The following is a 25,568-nucleotide window of genomic DNA, read 5'->3' as shown; positions in this document are numbered from 1 at the left end:
AGACTCAGGGTTAAATGTAATGGAGGTAGTTGTCAAGCCAGTGAATGTTCTTCTTTCTGATTCTATCTGAAAGTCTCGCCTTGATGCTGGTTAGTCTGTAACACCTCTGTTTTTGGGTAACACCTGTTTAACAGTTACAATACTTCCCTTTTTTGGTTGGAGAGTAGGCTGCAGATTTAGAGTGTTGGCTGGTATCATGAATTTAATTGTGTTACCCAAAACATGCATCAACTTGGTTAGGCAACAATTTCCCAGTAATGTGTGGTTGTCCTTCATTTTGTGATTGATGTAATTTTCCTATGTGTTGTAAATCCTAATCTCTGCCTGTGGTTAATGAGGCAAGATTAGGTTATGTTAAAGAGGATTAGGGTGGGATGTAACATCCTTACTCAGGTTACCTCACATCCCTGATCCAATATAAAAGGAGTTTCCCTGGAGTGTGGCCTGTATCACCTTTTATCTTATGGGAGATAAAATAGAGAAGCAAGCAGAAAGACAGGGGAACCACAGAGCACCAAGAAAGAAGCACTGGGAGCATAGTGCATCCTTTGGACCCGGGGTCCCTGTGCAGAGAAGCTCCTAGTCCAGGGGAAGGTTGATGAGAAGGACCTTCTCCCAAGCTGACAGAGAGAGAGCCTTTCCCTGGAGCTGATGCCCTGAATTTGGACTTGTAGCCTACTAGACTGTGAGAAAATAAATTTCTCTTTGTTAAAGCCGTCCACATGTGGTATTTTTGTTATAGCAGCAGTAGATGACCAAGACAACTGGCAACATACTCCATTAAAACATACACAATTCTTTACTTTTTTGTTGGACTTATTTGTATGTTTCTTTTCTTTAATAGCAAGTGCCTGGTTTTCCATCCATGATAGGGACACAAATGAAAGTATTTAAATTAAAAATGTTGATTTAAGGAAAAAATTGAGCAATTAACAATAAAGATAGTACACACATATTGAAAAAAATTATGAAGGTGTCTGGAAGTGGTTACAGTTTGAGAAACCTTTACTGTGATAGAAGGTCAGTGAGACACAATTAACAGTGAGTCCTGTTGAAAAAACTCAGGCACTTAAGCTGCGGGACAACTCAGTGGAAGTTGTTGCCAAGAAAGCTATTTGGTTTCAGACTCCATGAGTGATAGCATAATACTCTAATAAAAGTGGGTGAGCTCCCTCCAGTTTGGTGCTGGTCAGTTCTGGTTGTCACGATATTGGGATCTTTGTAGATTTGGGAGCCCTGGTGGTACAGTAGTTAAGAGCTCAGCTGCTAACCAGAAGGTTGGCAGTTCGAATCCACCAGTCGTTCTTTGGAAACCCTGTGGCGCAGTTCTACTCTGTCCTATAGGTCCCTATGCGTCGGAATCGGCTCCATGGCAATGGGTTTTGATTTTTTGGTTTTGTAGATTTGAGAATGTCCACAGAGAGGGTGTGCAGAATGATGGGAAGACACAACCTATGCTACTGGAGGAACAGCTACGGGCTGTTGCAGCTCAGCCTGGACAAATCAGAGGTCCGACAGGTGGGAGAGGAATTGGGCTTGTTGTCTGTATCTGGAAGGCAGCCCCAAGACCAGAGGTAGAGCCTTACCAGGAAGCAGATTCTAGTTCAGCATGAAGGAGAATTTTCTGGCAGTTGTCTGGGAGGTTGAAAAGGCTTATAAAGAGAGTTTCCTGTAATGAAAGAGTTGGGGAAGTAGCCAAATGAGTTCTTTCTCAAGGAGAGTATAGAACTCAGATTTTCACTGACAGTTACCATCAGTAGAGAAGGAAATAAGGTGTGGTCTTTAGAAATTGTAATAGCTCCTAACCCTGCTTCTGTCTAGGGGGGACCAACTTGTTGCAAATGGCACTGTGTGCTCTGAGAGTAGAAAGCTCTCTAAGGATAGGGTACCCCCTCAGGGAGGGCTGCCCACTGGGGAGCTGCCCTCACTGAGGAACCTATGTCCCCACAGAGGAAGCGGTGGCATCTCCCAGGAGAGGTCAGTGCCAGGATGAGAAACATCTGCTTCTGCCATTGCTCCCTATAATTCATTCTCTTCTCAGCAGTCAGCATTCCTTGGTGCTTAAAACCCTCCATTGGCTTTCCAAAGCACTTGGGATAAAATCCCAAATCTTTCCCATGGCCTGCATGACCCTAGCCATTTTCCATCCATAGTGGCATCTCTCTGTTCTCCAGATATGCCAAGTATACTCTTGTCTAACCAAGAAAATAAACCATTGCCACTGAGTTGATTCTAACTCATAGCAACCCCATAGGACACAGTAGAACTGCCCCCAAAGGGTTTTGAGACTGTAAATCTTTTCAGAAGCAGGCCAGGCTGCCACATCTTTCTCCCGTGGAGTGGCTGGTGGGTTTGCCACTCTTGTGCTTAGTGCACATTTTCTTTAGATCATGCTCAGCTGGCATCTTCCAGTCATTCAGCTCACAGCTCAGACGTAACCTCACCACAGAGGACTTTCCTGACCTCTCCGTTTAAAATGCCCCCTTCCGCACACTCTCGGAGTTTGTTTATTTGTGTGTTCTCTACCAACCCCTGTCACTAGAATGAATATTCTGTGAAAGCAGTTACCTTGTTTTGTGTGCTGATGTAACCCCAGAGCCTGGAACGGTGGCACTGCAGGTATTTGAATATTTACTGAATAGACAAATGAGTGGATGGGTAGTGTTTTTTTTTTTGTTTGTTTTTTTGAGCTGGGCCCTATTGGGTTAGAAGTTTCAGAAGGTGGAGATTTTGATATTACTGAGAGGAACCCACATGTGTGATGAGGCGTAAATCGCTGTGTGCATTTGGAGATGAGTGAGATTTCTATTTGGCTAAAGCACAGGTGTGTGTAGGAGAGAAGAGGGAGGGAAAAATGTACGTGTTTCTTCTGGCCAGTTGTGAAGACTGAAGAATTGGACTTCTTCCATTGTCAGTGGATGTCCTTGAAGGGTGTCAATCAGAGGCATACTGTTTTGTAAACTTCAATTACAGAAAATGTCGAACACATATAAATGTGGAGAAAATTGTGTAGTGAACCCCATGTATCTGTCTCGTAGCTTCAACAGTGTTGTGTCATGACTCCTTCACCGCCTGCCAGATTTTTTCTGTGCAAATCCCAGAGTTTATATCATTTTGTCCATAAATACTTCAGCCTGTGTTTCTAAGAAAAGCCGTTGCCGTCGAGTTGATTCTGACTCATAGCAACCGTATAGTTCAGAGTAGAGCCGACCCATAGGATTTCCAAGGCCGTGAATCTTTACAGCAGCGGGCTGCCACATCTTTCTCCTGTGGAATGGCTCGTGGGTTGGAATCACCAACCCTGCAGTTAGCAGCTGAGCACTTTAACCACTGTGCCACCAGGATTCCTTCATGTGTCTCAAAAAAGAGAATTTTCATATTTAAACAAACCTAAAATACCATTAAGAGCTACAAAGTGGGGACATCCTAATGATATCATTCCCTCTTCATTAATTACTGGCTTTCTTCCATAAAGAGCAACCACCCCTTAGCAACTGTTTGTTTACCCACTCAGATAGTTTACACAGCAAAGGAGATGGTGATTGCTTTCCATTTATTCACTGGTTTTCAAAGTTTTTATTTCCGTCATTTTTGAATGCAGGTTCTCTTCCTTCGAATGGAAAAAACTCATCTCAGGGAAAGGAGTTGCTGAGTCTCTTTTGTTTTTTCTCGTTACCTCACGCGGGCTATCTCTACATGGTTGTCAAATCTGTTGAATTAATGTCCATCTACCAATATCCCGAGAAGTCTCAGCAGGCCGTTCTCACGCCGCAGTTCCTGCACGTCATCACAAGGTACTGTTACCGCTCCACTGCCGCCTCCTTTCGACTCCCTTATTTTTCTGGAAGTTCTTCAAGTGCTGCCCAAGTCTTCAAGGGAGAATCGTGTGACCCAGCAGGTGGCGCTGTAAATTAATGATTTACGTCTGTCTGTCCATGTCTGTGTTTTCATTGCCCACACCTGCTTTTCAAGGTTTTTGTTTTATTTTCTGAGATTGCATGGTGATCTCTGTAAGGAAGTATGAGGGGAGATTTTCACAGGGAATTCTAATGGAAAGTCAGTGGGACCAGTCAGGGCATCTAATGAGATTTCCTTTAGGTTTCCTAATTTTTTTCCTCACTGCTGTCATATTCCTTCAGTGTGAATCATGAATCTGGGAAGGGGCCAGATAAACCAAAAAACCAAACCCATTGCCGTGGAGTCTATTCCGACTCATAGTGACCCTGTAGGACAGAGTAGAAGTGCCTCCTAGGGTTTCCAAGGAGCACCTGGTGGATTTGAACTGCCAACCTTTTGGTTAGCAGCTGTAGCTCTTACCCACTAGACCAGCAGGGTTTCCAGGAGCCGGATAGACATCCGATGACTCCTTGTGATTTGTAGATATGGGGAAACGGCCACAGAAAGGTTGGGATTGGTCACAGGTGAGTGTCTGATTCCTGGCTGATGTCTGATGGCTCCTGACGGTAACCCTCTACGCAGGCATGTAAACTGGGTTCCTGAGCAGGGGTTTGATTTCATTGTCTTCCGTGCCAGCAACACATAATGTTTTAGTTCTGTTTCTTGTTTTTTGAGCTTAGGTGATGCTCAAGGCACTGTGTTGGGTCCTCTGGCCATGTAACCGTGAATAAGATAACGCTACCTGCTTTCAGAAGCAACAGTGTAAGAGAGGGCCAGAGATGCATTCAAAGGGTACGAACACTGGGAGGTGTCTGAAAAACGTCCTCATGGATCATGAAGGTGATGCAGGCGCTGAGAGGAGAGAACGAGCTTATGGCTGAGTCCCCTGGGCAGGTTGCAGGCTGTGTTTGAAGGGAGGCCTGAAAGCCGGTTAGAATTTTGACAGATGAAGATTGCAAGAGAAGGGCCTTATAAGTGCAGGGACGACTGTAAACAAAAGCTGTAATCCAGTCTTGCTGGAGCGTCTAATGATTCATTGCATAGGATAGTGATTTTTTTTTCCCAACTCTGATCGTATCAGAATCTCCAGCAGGTGCTGGCGTATATTTCAAACTACACACAACAGACCTGGAGATTCTAACACCCAGTCCTAGTGCGGGTGCTCCCTCCCTCCCTATCTCTGGCATAAAGAGAGACTCTATGGGTGGGAGTTGATTGCTTAAGTGAACCTTGTGGAGACAACTGACCTTCCCAGTTTTCACAGTGTTGTGAAGTGGTGTTCTTTCAATGTTAAGAAGCTGAGGAGGAGAGAAGTGGTGGTAATAATGCTTGTAAGGTAGCTTGGGCTTTGAAAATTAAACTACGGATTTGTTTTCTGTGTGTGGTTATGTATATACTTAATGTGTGTGTGTGTGTATGTATATATATAAAATAGAATCTTTGGCATTTTAGCCATTTTTATGTGTACAATTCAGTGACATTAGTTACATTCATTGCGTTGTGCAGCCACCATAGTAACCTGAGGAAATTTTGAAGGTTTTGAACGAAGAGAGTGATATGATCAGCGCTCTACTCTAAGAAGGTTAATGGTGGTGGCCATTATGGAGGATGGATTGCATAAGGAGAGATGAGTAAGCTATTGGAGTGGATCAGGTAGGAAATAACAAGGAGAGAGGGAAGGGTGGTTGGGAGAACCTTTAGTGGGAGAGTTGGAAGACAGCATCCTAATGAGATAACAATTGGAATGGCCGTCTAAAACCCCACCGTAGTTTTGGGCCTGCTTTTTTGAAAGAATGTAGGTTGGTTTAGCGTGGGATGAAGTTTGGCTTAGACGTTTGAGTTCGAGGTTAATAGTCAAGAGGAAATGTGCAGTAGCGTTTGCATATATATAACTGAAGATTAAGGAAGAGAGGAAAGCTTGAGTTTTTTGTATTTTTTGTTTGTTTAACCATTGAAAAACCGATTAAGTAGTGAGTGTTCCCAAAGAGTGTTAGACAGAGAATAGTAGTTAAACTCTGGTGCAGGTTCTATGAAGGGAGTGAGGAGGAAGAGAAGCATCTTCCAGACAGCAAGAGAACCTGGGTTACTATACAGCATCTCAGAAACCAGAGAAAAAGAAAGGGACAAAAAGGAAGGAATAAAAATTCTAATTTCTGTTCCCACAGTGGGGCCCTGGTGGCACAGTGGTTAAGAGCTCAGTCTGCGCTAACCAAAAGGTTGGCAGTTGGAATCCATCAGCCGCTCCCTGGAAACCCGATGGGGCAGTTCTGCACTGTTCTATAGGATTGCTTGAGTTGGAATTGACTTGATGGCAACAGGTTTGGTTTGGTTTTTGGTTTGGTCCCCAAAATCTCCGCCACCCATAATCCCACACTCCAGAGTCAATCAATTCAGCAGACTGGTGCATATTTATGAAACTTAAAAATAATACATACACTGCTATGATTTATTTTCTCGACAGAAGCAAGTCATACCATGTCCACTGTTTAGCAACTTGCTGTTTCACATAGCAGCGTATCTTGGCCATCTTTCTAGGAGAGGACGTACCAGTTTACTTTGTTCTTACACCGCTGCTTAGTATCCCGCTAGCCAGCAGGTGGATCAGTGAAGGTGGAGGTCAGTCAGTGAACCTTTTTTTTTTTTATTTCTAGAACCTAAAGGTCATCTTTTTTGGTCCTAGCTGCTCTGCTGTTATTGTGGTCCTATTGCAGGTGCTTTTTTGGCTCCCCACTTTCTGAAAGTTTCTTCCATGCAGTTCACTTCTTTGTAAGTGGTGGTGGTCTATTGTCATGACCCGCCATGGCGCTGTTGACCTGGGAAGACCTGCCCATTGTGGGCTTGCCAGCTATTGGCCTCCACTTTGCTCAGTGCTTCTCTCCTCTTCTTTAGTAACAACCTGCAGTGTTTCACCGTGCGGTGCAGTGCAGCGGCAGCTCGGGAGGAAGACCCGTACATGGACACCACCCTGAAGGTTAGGACCACATCATGGCACCAGGGAAACCTTAAGGTCAAAGTGGAACACGTGAATGCTTGCAGATTTGCTTTCTGGCTTAAGCTTGTGGATTACTAAATATCTTCACTTTGTCTTGTTTATTGCATTTAGAACTTAGGGATATAAAAATTAAGCGTTTTGTGATACATGGTTTAGGTGGCAGTTTTTAAGGTTGTTTTGAAAACATCACTCAGACTTGGTTCAGTGCATAGTTGTATTTTTTTTTCCCCCAAGTATTCACTTGACTGATTGATTGATTTTTAAATTTTATTTTTGGTGAAAATATACACAACAGAGCCTGCTGCCGTAGTAATCAGTGATATGGGTTACCTTCTTCAGATGTGTCAACATCCTCTTTTTTCTGTTCTAGTTGTTTCACTTCCATTTACTTAATCTCCCTACCCACCCAAGCTTCTCATTTATGTTGTAAAATAGTCTTGACCCTTTGGTCTTTAGATTCCGCCCCCCCCCTGCCCCCACCCAAAGAAACACAATAATCCAGGGTGATAATCTTTACTCTTTGGGCAAAACTGTTACTTAGTTTAAAGATGAGTTCCGGGGTGGTACATAATTTTTGAAGTTTGATAAAGAGTACATATAGTGTAACTGAAGAGAAAGCAGCTCACAACTGTAGCCTCTTTGTTATGGATTGAATTGTGTCTTCCAGAAATATGTGTTATAAATCCTAACCCCTATACCTGTGGTGGGGCCCTGGTGGCGCAGTGGTTAAGAGCTCAGCTGCTAACCCAAAGGTTGGCAGTTCAAATCCACCAGCTGCTCCTTGGAAACCCTACAGGGCAGTTCTAGTCTGCCCTATATTATAGGGTTGCTATGTGTTTGAATCAACTGGATGGCAAAGGGTTTTTTAATACTTGTCATTATAACCCCATTTGGGAATGGGTTTTCTTTGTTATGTAAAATGAGGCAGTATTAGCATAGGGTGTTTTTTAAGTCAATCTCTCTTGAGATATAAAGGAGATTTTGTCACAGGGCAGGGCTTCCCAGCTCCAGACTAAGCCCTGCTTAGGTTCTTACCTTCTTCTGACCAAGAATGACCAGGAGAGGCTCAGAGGTTCCACACAAACAAAAGTTTATTAGGAAAAGGCTCTCGAGGGAGAGATGGAGAGGGGTTTTCACCTACGCTAACAACCTCCAGTCTCTCCCTGAACAAAGGATTTCTTAGGGCTTATAAAAAGACATTATCTTTATTCAGTAGATGGGTGGAGATTTTCAGGAGAAAGGGAGGGAGTATAAAGATCAAATGCACATGCAGTTGGAATTTGAGATGGATTTCCTCAGAGAGGTTGCTGGAACTAAGATGGAGTCTGTCACAAAGGCTGCTGGGATGTCAAACAGGACATGTCCTGGGGTGTTGCACATGAGTGATATCTCTGCATCCTGGTTCGAGTCCCAGCAAGGGATCTTTGTTCATGATTATCTCATGTGGAAGGTCATTCATAGGTTACCTTGATTTTTACTGTGCATGCTCTGCACCTGGTGGGGGACTTGAAAAACAACTCAGGAGGGTTGTCAGTAATTCATAGCTGTCAAGCATGTAAAGCATGTAGGGATAGGAAATATGCCCACTTATCTTGTCTGAGCACCTAGTTTGTCAGTCACAAGTAGTCCTCGAGTGCCAGCAGAGAAAGTTATATGGTGGTCTGCACTTAGGGTTAGATTCCAAGAACCCTGAGTCAGAGGTTATTTAATTATAGCCAGCCTGATCTCTCGCCTGTTTCAATTTTGCAAGCGAGCAAGTTAAGGTGGGGGAAGGTAGATGCCATGTCATATGAAGATTAGCAAAGGGCCAAGGAGAAGAAGCTGAAAAGAGGCAAGGGCCTTCCCCCAGAGCTGAGAGACAGAGAAAGCCTTCCCTTAGAGCTGATGCCCTGAATTCAGACGTCTAGCCTCTGAAACCATGAGAAAATAAATTTCTGTTGGTTAAAGCCACGTATTTGTGGTGCTTCTGTTATAGCACACTAGATAATTAAGACAATGTCATTGTTAGGTGCCGTCGAGTCAGTTCCGACTCATAGCGAACCTATCTATGCACAACAGAACGAAACACTGCCCGGTACTGAGCCATCCTTACAGTCGTTGTTATGCTTGAGCTCATTGTTGCAGCCACTGTGTCAGTCCACCTCGTTGAGGGTCTTCCTCTTTTCCGCCAACCCTGTACTTTGCCAGGCATGATGTCCTTCTCCAGGGACTGATTCTTCCTGGTATGTCCAAAGTATGTAAGACGCAGTCTTGCCATCCTTGCCTCTAAGGAGCATTCTGGCTGTACTTCTTCTAAGACAGATTTGTTCGTTCTTTTGGCAGTCCATGGTATATTCAATATTCTTCGCCAGTACCACAATTCAAAGGGGTAAATTCTTCTTCGGTCTTCGTTAGCCATTGTCCAGCTTTCACATACATATGATGCAGTTGAAAATACCATGGCTTGGGTCAGGCGCACCTTAGTCTTCAAGGTGACATCTTTGCTCTTCAACACTTTAAAGAAGTCCTTTGCAGCAGATTTGCCCAATGGAGTGGGTCTTTCGATTTCTTGACTGCTGCTTCCATGGTTGTTGATTGTGGATCCAAGTAAAACAAAATCTTCGACAACTTCAATCTTTTCTCCGTTTTTCATGATGTTGCTCATTGGTCCAATTCTGAGGACTTTTGTTTTCTTCATGTTGAGGTGCAATCCATACTGAAGGCTGTGTAAGTGCTTCAACTCCTCTTCACTTTCAGAAAGCAAGGTTGTGTCATCTGCATAACACAGGTTGTTAATGAGTCTTCCTCCAATCCTGATGCCCCATTCTTCTTCATATAGTCCAGCTTCTCGTATTACCTGCTCCGCATACAGATTAAATAGGTATGGTGAAAGGATACAACCCTGATGCACACCTTTCCTGACTTTAAACCAATCAGTATCCCCTTGTTCTGTCCAAACAACTGCCTCTTGACCTATGTAAGGGTTCCTCATGGGCACAATTAAGGTTTCTGGAATTCCCATTCTTCTCAGTGTTATCCATAATTTGTTATGATCCACACAGTTGAATGCCTTTGCACAGTCAATAAAACACAGGTAAACATCCTTCTGGTATTCTCTGCTTTCAGCCAGGATCCATCTGACATAAGCAATGATATCCCTGGTTCCATGTCCTCTTCTGAAACTGGCCTGAATTTCTGGCAGTTTCCTCTCGGTATACTGCTACAGTGGTTTTTGAATGATCTTCAGCAAAATTTTGCTTGCGTGTGATATTAATGATATTGTTCTATAATTTCCATGTTCGGTTGGATCACCTTTCTTTGGAATAGGCATAAATATGGATCTTTTCCAGTCAGTTGGCCAGAAAGCTGCCTTCCATATTTCTTGGCATAGACGAGTGAGCACCTCCAGCACTGCATCTGTTTGTTGAAACATCTCAGTTGATATTCCATCAATTCCTGGAGCCTTGCTTTTTGCCAATGCCTTCAGAGCAGCTTGGACTTCTTACTTCAGTACCATCAGTTCTTGCCACCTCTTGAAATGGTTGAACATCGACTAATTCTTTTTGGCATAATGACTCTGCGTATTCCTTCCATCTTCTTTTGATGCTTCCTGCTTCATTTAATATTTTCCCCATAGAATCCTTCACCATTGCAACTCGAGGCTTGAATTTTTTCTTCAGTTCTTTCAGTTTGAGAAACACTGAGTGTGTTCTTCCCTTTTGGTTTTCCATCTCCAGCTCTTTGCACATGTCATTATAATACTTTACTTTGTCTTCTCGAGAGGCCCTTTGAAATCTTCTGTTCAGTTCTTTTACTTCATCAATTCTTCCTTTTGCTTTAGCTGCTCGATGTTCTAGAGCAAGTTTCAGAGTCTCCTCTGACATCCATCTTGGTCTTTTCTTTCTTTCTGGTCTTTTCAGTGACCTCTTGCTTTCTTCATGTATGATGTCCTTGATGTCATTCCACAACTCGTGTGGTCTTCAGTCACTAATGTTCAGTGCGTCAAATCTATGCTTCAGATGGTCTCTAAATTCAGGTGGGATGTACTCAGGGTCATATTTTGGCTCTCGTGGACTTGCTCTGATTTTCTTCAGTTTCAGCTTGAACTTGCATATGAGCAATTGATGGTCTGTTCTGTAGTCAGCCCCTGGCCTTATTCTGACCGATGATATTGAGCTTTTCCATCATCTCTTTCCACAGATGTAGTCAGTTTGATTTTTGTGTGCTCCATCTGGCGAGGTCAATGTGTATAGTCGCCGTTTACGTTGGTGAAAGAAGGTATTTGCAATGAAGAAGTCGTTGGTCTTGCAAAATTCTATCATTTGACCTCCAGCATTGTTTCTATCACCAAGGCCATATTTTCCAACCACCGATCCTTCTTCATTTCCAACTTTCGCATTCCAATCGCCAGTAATTATCAATAGAGAGAATATCAGGATTTTTTTTTTTTTACAGAAATACAAATAGCCATTGTATAGCGCTATTAATGGAACAGTAGAGAAATCAATATATTCAAGAGCACAAAACTGAATAAAGTGCATTAAAATGATGTATTTCTACTTTTATAGATAACGCGTATAATTCTTCTGTCAGTTTACAAGCCTTCCACACCCTTCGGTATTTGCGTAATCTTAACCTAAGGGCTAATGGATATGCCAGGTCATTCACCACATTTTTAGTAAGAAGTAAAGAAAATTTTTTTCTTTTTTTAATTTGCTTAGTTTCTGAAAAGCTGTCAAGCACAGAATAAACATAACCCACTGACTGGTGAAATACTGTTTTCTGACCTTGAATTTCTCTTCTCAGAAATATACTGATCATTTGCATAACGTTCATTTGATGCTCTCTTACTTCTGAAGTGTAAGCTGTTTGATATGTTTGTTACGAAGGTATCTGTTGCAGGAAACCCCAAAATTATGATGGCTTGTATTTCAGAAGTTGGTTTATGTCTGCCTAGAGCCCAGAATGCCTTTTCTGAGAAAAATGCTTGTTGAGTAATGATCATTAAATTAATAAGCCAGCCCCCGTGTAGTTCTTCGCGTGTCCAAGGCACTCTGCCACAATTTCAGTGGCCTGAATTGGTGATACGTGATAGCATTGTCTGGAAAGCATGGTCCAAGTTCTCAGTAACTCTTTTTCCATGGCTCCCCTGTGGTTGACAGTCGCTGACCAGGTTTAATGCCTACCGTTAGCCTCTTAGGACACTCGAATCACAGCTTTCTCACGTTTTTCTGTGTTGGAGACAAACACATAACCTTTCCAAGAGATTTATCTTATTCCTCTAGTAAAAATGGAAAGCTGACAGATAACAACCTCTTACTATTTTGTCTCTCCTGCCCCCCACATTTTGCCTCGTTTATTTTTTTAAACTTAGAAAAACAAATTTGCGTAGGTGGTGATGGCGGAATTTAGGATGCGTAGTAGCCTGAAGTGGGATCAATTCTTACTTGAAGATAAATCATAATTTGGGGTCTTCTTAAAGTCTATAAAGTCAGGAGGAAGAAATGAGAGAGAGGAAGGGAGAGAAGAGGAGAGGTGGGCGGCTGGCGGGGGACTGCTGCCCTGAGGCCAGGCCCCTGGAGGTGGGGGAGGGGACAGTAAGGATCCCTCTCATGGCCCCCCTTCCTGTGACTCCACCAGTTCTGAAATTCTAGATGCCACCTAGTCGGGTAGCCTGCCCTCTGCCTCGGGCTTTGGGAGCTGTGGTGTTGAAAATGCTTTCACAGCCTCACAGGATCTGGTCCAAAGGGCATGTGGTCTTTGTCTCCCTTTACTCTGAGATTCTGGGTCCTCTGCATCTTAACAATTCTTAGGAATGAAAAAGTAGGTGGGCTTATTCCTACATCCACTTTGTACAAAGGGCGATGAAGATGGCCTCCGAGTAAGAACAGTGTCGATGGAGGGAGGAGATGGCAGGTGCCTGGCAATGCCGCTTTGTGAGCTCACAGAAGGAGCGCTTTGATTATCTTTCTGACACATTTTACTTGAATTAATGGTCCCTTAGAGGGAGAGGCCGTCTCTCACTCAGGGAAGTGACGACAACATTATACAACTGCCAAAATCATGGTCCAACCAAGTTGACACACAACCTTAACCATCACAGTTGGTGACATAGGTTTAAATATCTGCCTAACTCTGATAAAATATAGGAATTTGGATTTTTGGCGGGGGGGACAGAAGAAAAGAAATGTTATCAAACAGACTGATATTTGGCGATTAAATTTCATGTGCATGTGTATCTTGGTGAACTTTGTGATTTTTCTTTACTAGGCCTGCCCACCTGTCAGCATGGATGTCTGTGCTCTGAGAATACAGCTTTTCATAGGCTTGAAAGCCATCTGTCACTTCAAAAACCACATCATACTTTTGAGCAAAGCAGACCCTCAGGCCATCCCAGAAAGAAGAGAGTCACCGAAGAGGCTTCTGTAAGCATCTCCTCACCCCCAAACACTCCTGTCAAAGTTTCTGGAATGAATCGCTACTGGTATTTTGTGTGTGCATCTTTTTTAAATCAATACCTTGAATGAACAGACCCTTTTCCATGGCAATCTTTTTCCAGAGAAAGACAAAGGAGATTTTAAATTCCATTTAAGGCCTCTGTAATATCCTTCATAATTGACCTTGGAACTTTTAGGAGAAAATGATTTGTAAAATAGTTTCAGTAAAAATCAGTATTTTAGTGAAAACTTAAAGGACATGCTTTTCTGTATAATAAATGAGAACAACCTCTAACGCTATCCAAACTACAAAGTTGTATACTATTTTTCTTTGACCTTTCAATGGTCCCATTTTTATCTAAAGATTATTTTTTTGGTGTTTCAGAAGAAACTGACAGTGCATTTCTTACCTTAAGGCTCATTCATGATCTCTAGACATGTACTGGTCCACCTTTAAATAAAATTTCATTTTGGTATGTTAATCTCTGGTGAACTCTTGGGTTTTCTGCCTTTAGATTGCTTAGAATAATAGAATGCTTAATTCCAGACTAGTTAGGCTTCTCTGGAGCCCTGGTGGTGCAGTGGTGAAAACTCAGCTGCTAATCAAAAGACCAGCAGGTTGAGTCCACTAGCCGCTCCTTGGAAACCCTATGGGGCAGTTCTTTGTCCTATAGGGTCACTGTGAGTCGGAATCGACTCAACAGCAGTGGGTTTGGGTTTTTTTGGTATGCTTCTGTTTAACATTTTCTACATGGTGAACTTAGTGGTAGGGAGTGCAGTCTGCTTTAAACATTTCTCTAAGGAAAACATAATCAAGAAAAATCTGGGTTGAGAGAAGAATATAACGTATTTAAATTCAGACGTAGGTTTTGGCTTTTGTTTGTGCGTTGTGCTTTGTTCCACCAACAGAGACAATCAGAGATTGACTTGGTAACTGATCAGAGTGGTCTGAGACCGACTGATCCTGTTAGCTTTCTGATGAGAGGAAAAATAATATGCCATCTTAGACATTTGATATTTTAAAAGTACGGAACTTTTTAGTTGATTTAAAAAAATTCTAATTAATTTGAGAATTCGTTAGGTCAAGATCTTAATTTTAAAAAGAATCTATGCTAAAGAAAATATATCACATAGTGAAAGCAAGAAAAAAGCTAGTACTTTAAGCAGATTTAAAGTTACGTACGTCTTACACGTTTTCCTAGCAGCATTTTGCATGTCTCTATTGGAGTTTGTTTTAGCTGGGGCTCCGGGACTCTGACAGCCAAATCTTTTCCTTTTGACAGGTCCTGTCTGTTCTTTGGAAACCCTGGTGGCGTAGTGGTTAAGAGCTACGGCTGCTAACCAAAAGGTCGGCAGTTCGAATCCACCAGGTGCTCCTTGGAAACCCCATGGGGCAGTTCTACTCTGTTCTATAGGGTCACTCTGAGTCGGAATCTCCTCTGTTCTACAGGGTCACTATGAATCGGAATGGACTCAACAGCAACGGGTTTGGGTTTTTTGGTCTGTTCTTTGGGCTTATTGTAGAATGAATTGGAAGTGATTGGTTTATGGATACATGAGCGCTATAGAGTATTAAATGCTCTAGGCCTATGGAGGATTTCAAACTAATGTTTTTATAAAAATATCCTCTATAGTTAATCTCTGAAGGAAAGATTAAATGTAAATCCCTAATTATTGCAAGGTATCCAATAAAAAAAAATAAATTCTTTTTTTAATCCAATATTTGCCATTTATTAAGCTGGCATTTATTAAGAATATGCCTTATCATAAAAATTGTCCCTTGTTTTATGTTTAGTTCTAGGAAAGACACCAGTGTTAAGCACAGAACACCTCCTGTGGCTGAGGCTGGGTGGAATTTATATATTGTGAATACGACACCACCAATGCAACTCTACAAAGAAATGGTACTCCTTTCAAACTTCTAATTCTTTGTTTTCATTCTAAATTTTATTAACTGGGTTGTTGTTGAGAATATACACAGCAAAATATACACAAATTCAACAGTTTCTACATGTACCAGTTAGTGACATTGATAACATTCTTCGAGTTGTGCATCCATTGTCACCCTCTTTTTCTGAGTTGTTCCTCCCCCGTTAACATACTCACTGCCCCATAAGGTTCCTATTTTTCGAGTTGTTGTTGTCAGTTTGATTCTATATAGATAGTTCTTAAAAGAGCATGATGCTCAAGGCAGACCTTTTTTCTTTTTTACTAGTTAAGCTAAATTATTATTTGCTTTTAAGATGATTTCAGGGGAATATTTTTGGTTTAAGGTTTAAAGATTTATCTCAGGGCAATAGTTTCAGGGGTTCATCCAACCTCATGGCTCCAGGAAGTCTAGACTCTATGAGAATTTGAAACTCTATTCTGTATTTTTCCACTTTTGATCAGGACTATTCTATGGAATCTTTGATCAGAAATGTTCAATAATGGTAGCTGGGCACCATCCGGTTCTTCTGGTCTTGTGGCAAAGGAGGCAATTGTTCATGCAGGTGATTAGCCACACATTCCACGTTGTTGTTAGGTGCTATCAAGTTGGTTCTGACTCATAGTGACCCTTTGTACAAGAGAACAAAACCCTACTTGGTCCTGCGCCATCCTCACAGTCCTTGTTATACTTGAGCCCATTCTTGCAGCCACTGTGTCACTCCATCTCATTCAGGGGTTTCCTCTTTTTCACTCACCCTCTACTTTACCAAGCATGATGTCCTTTTTCAGTCTCATGATGTCATTCTCTAGGGGCTGATCCTTCCTGATAACATGTCCAAAGTATGTGAGACGAAGTCTTGCCATCCTTGCTTCTAAGGAGCATTCTGGCTGTACTTCTTCCAGGGTAGATTTGTTCATTCTTTTGGCAGTCCGTGGTATATTCAGTATTCTTCACCAACACTGTAATTCAAAGGGGTCAATTCTTTGGTCTTCCTTTTTCATTGTCCAGCTTTCACATGCATATGAGGCAATTGAAAACACCATGGTTTAAGTCAGGTGCACCTTAGTCTTCAAGGTGACATCTTTTCTTTTTAACATTTTAAGAGAGGTCTTTTGCAGCAGATTTGCCCAATGCAGTATGTCTTTTGATTTCTTGACTGCTGTTTCCATGGATGTTGATTGTGGATCCAAGTAAAATGCAGTTCTTGACAACTTCAGTCTTTTCTCCATTTATCATGATGTTGCTTACTGGTCCAGTTGTGAGGATTTTTGTTTTTTTCATATTGAGTTGTACTCCATACTGAAGACTATCTTCTTTGATCTTCACCAGTAAGTGCTTCAAGTCCTTTTCACTTTCAGCAGGCAAGGTCATCTGCATAACGCAGGTTGTTAATGAGTCTTTCTCCAGTCCTGATGCCAGGTTTTTCTTCATGTAGTCCAGCTTCTCAGATTATTTGCTCAGCATACAGATTATGCTCCTCCCATACCTGATTCTCCTTCTTCCTCTGTTGCTCCAGGTGAATAGAAACCAATTATTGGGCCTTGGATGGCTGGTTGTAAGCTTTTCAGACCCCAGGCACTGTGCAACAAACTAGGAGGTAGAGCAGAAACACTAAACATGTTATTAGGCCAGTTAACTGGGATGCCCCATGAAACCATGACCCTAAACCTCCAAACCAAGAGACCAAATCCTGTGAGCTTCCCGATGGTACATATGCAGCCTTTTTTTTTTTTTTTTGCTATTGGAAATATATCTATCACACAACTTCTTGCCAATTCAGCTTTTTACAGGTGTACAACTTATTGACAGAAATTACAATAATCCACTGTGAAACCCTACGCTTAATCAATGTGGTATTTCCATCACCATTAACCCCTCTTTTCCCCTTTTCTCCTGCCCCAGGTAACCACTAGTAAACTTTGTTCTCTAATACATTTGCCTTTTCTTGTTTTTTTTAAATAAACATGAAAGGAGATCTGTAGTTCTCCTTTAATAATTGGCTTATTTCGTTCAGCATAATGTCTTCAAGCTCCATCCATACCATAGCATTTATTAAGACATCATTTGTCCTACTGGCTAAGTAGCATTCCATTGTATGTATGTGCCACATTTTGTTTATCCATTCATTTGTTAATGGGCATTTAGGTTGTTTCCACCTTTTGGCTATTATAAATAGTGCTGCAATGAGCATTGGTGTACAAGTCTCTGAGTCTGTGCTTTCATGTCTTTTGGGTATATACCTACGAATGGAATTGCTGGGTCATATGGTAGTTCTATTTTTAGTTTTTTTTAAGGAACTGCCGTACTGTTTTCCACCACAGCTGTACCATTTTACATTCCCACCAGCAGTAGATAAGTGTTCCATTTTCCCTACATCGTCATCAACGTTTGTTATTTTCTTTTTTTTAAATCTTAGCCATCCCACTGGGAGTGAAATGGCCTCTCACTGTGGTTTTGATTTACATCTCTCTGATGGCTAATGGGAAACCCTGGTGGCACAGTGGTTAAGAGCTATGGCTGCTAACCAAAAGGTCAGCAGTTCAAATCCACCAGGCACTCCTTAGAAATCCTATGGGGCAGTTCTACTCTGTCCTGTAGGGTCGCTATGAGTCGAAATTGACTTGACAGCAGTAGGTTTTTGGATTTGGAAGGGCTAATGACACTGAGTACCTTTTCATGTGTTGTTGGCCATTTGAATGTCTTTTTGGTGAAATGTCTGTTTGAGTCCTTTGCCCATTTTATGATTGGGTTATTTGTCTTTTTGTTAAGTTGTTGAAGTTTTATGTATGTTTTGGTTATTAGATTCTTGTCAGATACATGATTAGCGAAGATGCTGTCTGAGTCGGTAGCTCATCTTTTCAGTTTTTTGGTAAAGTCTTTGGATGAATAAAGATTTTTAAGTTTTATGATATCCCATTTATTTTGTCTTTTGCTGTTTGTGCTTTTGTTATTATATAATCCATTGTTGAAAGCTGGGCCTCTGACAGTCTTGCCCCTGCTTGTTCTTATTAAGAATTTTATGGTTTTAGTTTGCACAATTAGGTTCTTAATCCATTTTGAACTTGTTTTGGTGTATGGTGTGAGGCATAGTTCCTGTTTCATTTTTCTGCATGTGGAAATCCAATTTGCCCAGCACATTTATTGATGAGATTCTTCTTTCCCCATTGAATGGACTTAGCACCCTTGTCAAAAATCAGTTGACCATAGAAATGTGGGTTTCTTTCTGGACTTTCAGTTCTGTTCCATTGATCTGTGTGTCTTTTGTTATATCAGTACCAGGCTGTTTTGATTATTGTAGCTGTGTAGTATGTTATAAAGTCGGGAATTGTGAGTCTTCCTACTTTGTTCTTCTCTTTCAACATTGTTTTAGCTATCTGGGGCCTCTAGCCCTTTGATACATAATTTGAGGATTGGTTTTTTTGTTTCTGTAAAGAAGGGTGTTAGAATTTTCATCGGGATTGCATTGAATGTATAGATTGCTTTGGATAGTATTGACATCTTAACAATATTAAGTCTTCCAATCCATGAACATGGAATATCTTTCCATTTATTTATGTCTTCTTTAATCTCTTTCAGCAGTGTTTTATAGTTTTCATTGTATAAGTCCCTTTGTGTCCCTGGTTAGATTTATTCCTAGGTATTTTATTTTCTTAGATGCTGTTGTACATGGAATTGTTTCCCTAATTTCCCTTTCAGATTTCTCATTACTGGTATATAGAAAGCCAGTTGATTTTTGTTTGTAGACCTTATACCCTGCAACTTTGCTAAATTCCTCTTGAGTTCTAGAAGTTTTCTTGTGGACTCTGGGATTTTCTACGTATAAGATCATGTCACCCACGAATAAGGATAATTTTATTTCTTTTGCAATCTGGTTGCCTTTTCTCTTCTTTTTTTATTGGCTAGGACTTCTGATAACAATATTGAATAGCAGTGGTGAGAGTAGGCCCCTTTGTCTTGTTCCCGATTTCAAAGGGAAGGCTCTCAGTCTGTCTATATTAAGTATAATGTTAGCTGTTGGCTATTCATATATACCCTGAATCATATTGAAGAATTTCCTTTCAATTCCAATGTTCTTTAGGGTTTTCACCAAGAAAGGGTATTGGATTTTATAAAATGCTTTTTCTGTGTCCTTACAGATGATCATGTGGTTTTTTTCCTTTTTTCTGTTGATGTGGTATATTACATTGGTTGATTTTCTAATGTTGAACCATCCCTGCGTTCCTGGAATAAATCCACTTGGTCCTGGTATGTGACTCTTCTAATATGCTGTTGGATTCTGTTTGCTAGTATTTTTGTATGTGTGCATGAGATGTTTGTTTGTTTTGTTTTTTTTAATTGTGCTTTAGGTGAAAGCTTTCAGAGCAAATTAGTTTTACATTCAACAATTCATACACAAGTTGTTTTGTGACATTGGTTGCAGTCCCTGCGATGTGTCAACGCTTTCCCCTCCTATACCCCGAGCTCACTGTTTCTATCCATTCATTTTTCCTGTCCCTTCTGCCTTCTCATCTTTGCTTTTGGGAAGGTGCTGCCCGTTTGGTCTCATATACATGATTACGCTAAGAAGCATGTTCCTCACATGTGTTGTTGTTTGTTTTATAGACCTGTCTCATTTTTGGTGGAAGGGTAAACTTTGGGAGTGGCTTCAGTTCTCAGTTAAAAGGGTGTCTGGGGACCATAGTCTCGGGGGTTCCTCCAGTCTCTGTCAGACAAGTAAGTCTGGTCTTTTTTTGTATATGTGTGAATTTGAATTTTGTTCTGCATTTTTCTTCTGCTTTTTCCGGGACCTTCTATAGTGATCCCTTCAGAGTGGCCAGTGATAGTAGCCAGGCACCATCTAGTTGTTCTCAGTGTTCTCCAGTATTCTGTTGAGGACTTTTGCATCTGTATTCATAAGAAATACTGGCCTGTAGTTTTCTTTCCTTGTGGTGTCTTTGTCTGGTTTGGGTATCAGAGTTATGTTTGCCTCACTGTAAAAATGGCATGGGGGTGTGGTGTCTGACCTCCTCTATCTTCACAAGGGGGTAGGAGAGTCAAGATCAACAGCCAAAGGCTGATTCCTGTGAGGTAGAGGTCAAACATGCCTCCTCTCTCCACCATCTTTAACTCTGACACCAACTGTCCCTCCTACAGCACTCTCTACTTCTTTGCTAGGTAATTCATTGCAATGGCCACACAGAACTCACAGACAATACTCATGATTATGGGGTTTATTAGGGAGGTAACAGGTTACAGTTCAGGTTCAGGAATGTTCAGGGTACAGTTCTTCCATCTTCCCAGCTGTGTGCACAGGCACTGCCCCCTGACCCTCAGTGTATGCCCTGCTCGGGCAAGTGTTACAGAGTTCTTTTTAGCTCTGCCAGTGAGCACCCAGAGGTACTCCACCCTGCCAGCAAACCACCTGCCCAAAGGCACTCAGCTTTCTCGCTCTTTGGGCCAGGAAGCCTACAGGCTGTCTCCTGCCGTCTCCTGTTGTTGTTTCTGTGCCACTGCTTTTCTCTTTCTGTCTCCTGGTCCCAGGAGCCTCTCAGCGCAGGGATCCATGGACCAAAGGTTGCGTTCTCTGCTTCTAGCTGTTCTTCCTTGGTGGTGGTGGTGTCCTCTCTTTCCTGTCTCTGGGATGGCTCATTTCAAGCCCAGCGAGATGGCAAAATTGATTCATCCCCTTGGTGGGCCACGATTACCTTATTTGCACGGCCCTGCCCAATCACTGGGAAACCCTGGTGGTGTAGCAGTTAAGTGCTACAGCTGGTAACCAAAGGGTCAGCAGTTCAAATCCGCCAGGCACTCGTTGGAAACTCTATGGGGGCAGTTCTGCTCTGTCCTATAGGGTCGCTGAGTCGGAATCGATTCAACAGCACTGGGTTTGGTTTGTTTTTGGCCCAATCACTTGGGTGGGAGTTACTAGACCATGGTGAGAAAAGCCACACAAAAGCGATCCATTGCACCGCAGCTTCATAGAATGAATTAGGTAATTTTCCTTCCTTCCCTGTCTTTTGGAAGAGTTTAGACAGTATTGGTGTCAATTCTTTTCTAAATGTTTGGTAGAATTCTCCAATGAAGCCTTCTGGTCCAGGGCTTTTTTGTTGTTGTTTTGGGGAGGTTTTTGATCACTGAGTCGATCTCTTCAGCTATTATGGGTCTGTTGAGACTTTCTATTTCCCCTTGAGTCAGTTTGGTTAGGTTGTGTGCTTCTAAGAACTTGCCCATTTCATTTAGGTTATCCAGTTTGTTGCCATACAGTTGTTCATAATATTCTGTCATAATTCTCTTTATGTCTGTTGGGTCAGTTGTAATGTCCCTTCTTTTATTTTTTATTTTGGTTATTTGTATGCTTTCTTTTCTTTATCAGTGTAGCTAAAGGTTTGTCAATTTTATCGATCTTTTCAAAAAACCAACTTTTGGTTTTATTGATTCTGTTTTCCTGTTTTCAGTATTATTTGTTTCTGCTCTGACAGTTGCTTTCTCCTTTCTTCTGGTGGGTTTAGGCTTAGTTTGCTCTTCTCTCTCTAGTTCCTGTAGTTGTCAAGTTAGGCTGTTGATTTGAGATCTTTTTTTATGTAGGAATTTATTGATATAAGTTTACTTCTTAGTACTGCCTTCACTGCATCCGGTAACTCTTAGTATGTTGTGCTTTTATTTTTATTTGACTCTCAGAAATTTGTGATTTCTCTCTTGATTTCTTTTCCTTGACGCATTGGTAGTTTAACAGTGTGTTGTTTAATTTCCATATGTTTGTGTATTTTCTAGGTTTTTTTTTTTTTCCTGTTAATTGATTTCTAGATCTAATCCTTTGTGGTCAGAGAAAATAATTAGTATGATTTCAGTCTTTTTAAATTTATTAAGACTTACTTTGTAACCTAAAATGTGGTCTGTCCTGGAGAATGATTGATGCGCACTAGAGTAGATGGTATATGGTGCTGTTTTGGGGTGGAGTGTTGTGTATATATCCCTGGCTAAGTCTAGTTTGTTTATAGTGTCATTCCGGTCCTCTGTTCCCTTGTTGATCTTCTTTCCAGATGCTCTGTCCAGTATTGAAGTCTCCAACTATTGTCGTACTATCTGTTTCTCCCTTCAGTTCTATCAGTGTTCACTTTATCTATTTAGATATGCGGATGTTGGGTGCATACATATTTATGATTGTTAAATCTTCTTGATTAATTGACCCTTTTATCACTATATAATGTCCATCTTTATATTTTCTGACAGATTTTGTCTTAAAGTCTACTTTTTCTGATATTAATATTGCCATCCCAGCTCTATTTTGGTTATTATTTGCATAGAATTTTTTTTCATCCTTTCACTCTCAGTCCATTTGTGTCTTTGTGTTTAGGGTGTGTCTCTTGTCAACATCATATAATTGGATCATGTTTTTCATCCATTCTTCCACTCTCCGCCTTTTGACTGGAACGTTCAGTCCACTTGGATTCATCGTAATTACTGAGAACGAGGGACTTCTGCCATTTTGTTGTTTTTCGTGTCTTAAGCCTTCTTTGTCTTTGCCCTTTACTACTGCTTACTCTTGTGTTTTGTTGGTTCATTGTAGTGAGCCTTTTTGGTTCCCTTCTCTGCCTTTTGTGTGTGTGTTTTTATATATTTTCTTAGTGGTTCCCATGAATATTACGTTTAACAGCTTGTGTTTATGACATTTTAGGGTAAGTTGGTACCACCTTAACCTCAGTAACATACAAGAAGTTCTCTATATCTTTCCTTCTCCCCTTTTGTTGTCGTTATCACTAATTATGTCTTTGTATTTCATGTGCCCTGTAATATAATTTTATCTTTGCCTTTTATATGTTTGTTATTGAAAACGTGAAGGACAAAACCTTTAAAATTATCAAGCGTAAATACTTTATTACTAAACCTTGTATTCTTCCATGCATTTCCCTTTATTAGGGATTTCAAACTTCAAATTCTTATTTGCAGAAATGTCAAGGGAAATTGATAAACAGATCAATTTCTAATTATCACACATTCAGAATGCGACAGCTAACCAGCTTCTGGGCTCTGTCTGAAAGTGGGGTGTGTGTCTTTCTCCACCTTCTCATTTTCACAGCTCCTGATGTTGGAGGAGCCAGTAGAAATTCCTTTCACTAAAATAAGACTCCCTTATTCATACCCACCCACCTAAAAGGACTGATTGGCCAATCTAAATATAAATAGCCTTTGACCTTTACTTTTAACCCTAGCAAAGAGAATCATGAAATGGGGCCAAAGGAAATCATAGATCATCTGTCCATGTCTCACTTTCCTTTCTCTGAGGTGTTAGCACATGTCTCAGGGCTCGGCAGCAACAGCAGTGTTATTCTGTGGGTGGAGGCCCAGGGTGGGCACTCTTATTCCTTTCCTAAAAGCGACAACTGCCTACTCGTCCTGTGTCAGACTTACAGAAAAGTTGCAAGAATATGAATGGTACAAAGAACATCTGTGTATTCCCCACACAGATTCGCCTGTATTAAAATTTTACCCCATTTGCTGTGTCCTTTTTCACTCTTGCGGTCACCTCACGCCCTGTTTACACACACATACCCCTTTTTTAGGATCCCTTGGAAGGCAAATTGCATACATCATGGCCTTTTACCCCTAAAAAAAAGTGTATAACCATGGTACAGTCATAAACTTCAGTAAGTTTAAAGTTGACACAATGCTTTATCTGATCTAGGGCTCCTAACCCGGTTTTGTTAGTCAACCAGATCATGTCCTGATAGCACTTTTTCCCCCTCCAATTCAGGATCTAGTCCAGGATTTGGTAGTGTTTTTAATTGGCTCTTCTCTTTAGCCTCTTTGAATATGGAGCATTTCCACAGCCTTTCTTTGTCTTTCATGACATGGACATTTTGGAAAAGATAGTTTTTGCTATTCCTTCTCCTCCTTTTTTTTTTTTCCTTTGAGACCGTTCCTCATTTTTTTTTTTTTTTAATTTTTATTAAGCTTCAAGTGAACATTTACCATTCCAATCAGTCTGTCACATGTAGGTTTACATACATCTTACTCCCTTCTCCCACTTGCTCTCCCCCTATTGAGTCAGCCCTTACAGTCTCTCGTTTCGTGCCAATTTTGCCATCTTCCCTCTCTCTCTATCTTCCCATCCCCTCTCCAGTCAAGAGTTGCCTATACACTCTCCCCTGTCCACCTGATTTAATTAGCTCACTCTTCATCAGCATCTCTCTCCCCCGCACTGACCAGTCCTTTTCATGCCTGATGATTTGTCTTCGGGGATGGTTCCTGTCCTGTGCCATCAGAAGTTCTGGGGAGCATTGTCTCTGGGGTTCCTCTAGTCGCAATCATACCATTAGGTGTGGTCTTTTAGTGAGAATTTGGGGCCTGTATCCCATTGGTCTCCTGCTCCCTCAGGAGTTGTCTGTTGTGCTCCCTGACAGGACAGACATCGATTGTGGCCGGGCACCAACTAGTTCTTCTGGTCTCAGGATAATGTAGGTCTCTGGTTCATGTGGCCCTTTCTGTCTCTTGGGTTCTTAGTTGTCGTGTGACCTTGGTGTTCTTCCTTTGCCTTTGCTCCAGGTGGGTTGAGACCAATTAATGTATTTTAGATGGCCGCTTGTTGGCATTTAGGACCCCAGGCGCCACAATTCAAAGTGGGATGCAGAGTGTTTTCATAATAGAATTGTTTTGCCCATTGACTTAGAAGTCCCCTCAAACCAAGTTCCCCAGACCCCAGCCCCTGCTTCGCTGACCTTTGAAGCTTTCATTTTGTCCCGGAAACCTCTTTACTTTTAATCCAGTCCAATTAGGCTGACCTTCCTTGTTTTGAGTGTTGTCTTTCCCTTCACCCAAAGCAGTTCTTATCTACAGATTGATCAATAAAAAGCCCTCTCCCTCCCCCCCTCCCTCCCCTCTTTGTAACCACATAAGTATGTGTTCTTCTCCGTTTTTTCTATTTCTCAAGATCTTATAATAGTGGTCTTATACAATATTTGTCCTTTTGCAACTGACTCATTTCGCTCAGCATAATGCCTTCCAGATTCCTCCATGTTATGAAATGTTTCAGAGATTCGTCACTGTTCTTTATCGATGCGTAGTATTCCATTGTGTGAATATACCACAATTTATTTACCCATTCGTCCGTTGATGGACATCTTGGTTGCTTCCAGCTTTTTGCTATTGTAAACAGAGCTGCAATAAACATGGGTGTGCATATATCTGTTTGTGTGAAGGCTCTTGTGTCTTTAGGGTATATTCCGAGGAGTGGGATTTCTGGGTTGTATGGTAGTTCTATTTCTAACTGTTTAAGATAACGCCAGATGGATTTCCAAAGTGGTTGTACCATTTTACAATCCCACCAGCAGTGTATGAGAGTTCCAATCTCTCCGCA

The 25,568-nt window shown here is 41.4% G+C and overlaps 1 protein-coding gene across 8 annotated transcripts in view; it reads left to right on the top strand.

Moving 5' to 3' along the window:
• HPS3 (HPS3 biogenesis of lysosomal organelles complex 2 subunit 1) overlaps nucleotides 1-25,568 on the top strand; it is a 54,625-nt gene that overhangs the window by 7,646 nt on the left and 21,411 nt on the right. For all 8 annotated transcript variants that reach the window (XR_007515088.1, XR_007515087.1, XM_049867489.1 and 5 more), the window contains exons 5-8: nucleotides 3,602-3,794; nucleotides 6,787-6,868; nucleotides 13,139-13,293; nucleotides 15,101-15,209. Coding sequence is in view for 6 of the 8 variants with exons in the window: in XM_049867489.1 (XP_049723446.1) it covers nucleotides 3,602-3,794; nucleotides 6,787-6,868; nucleotides 13,139-13,293; nucleotides 15,101-15,209 (539 nt within the window). In the remaining 2 variants the exon portion in view is untranslated. The remainder of the gene's footprint in view (nucleotides 1-3,601; nucleotides 3,795-6,786; nucleotides 6,869-13,138; nucleotides 13,294-15,100; nucleotides 15,210-25,568) is intronic.

The sequence above is a fragment of the Elephas maximus genome, chromosome 23 (genome assembly GCF_024166365.1).
Source record: "Elephas maximus indicus isolate mEleMax1 chromosome 23, mEleMax1 primary haplotype, whole genome shotgun sequence".
Lineage (NCBI taxonomy): Eukaryota > Metazoa > Chordata > Mammalia > Proboscidea > Elephantidae > Elephas > Elephas maximus.
Note: the sequence above shows the minus strand (reverse complement) of the source record. Positions and strands in the feature narration are given on the sequence as shown.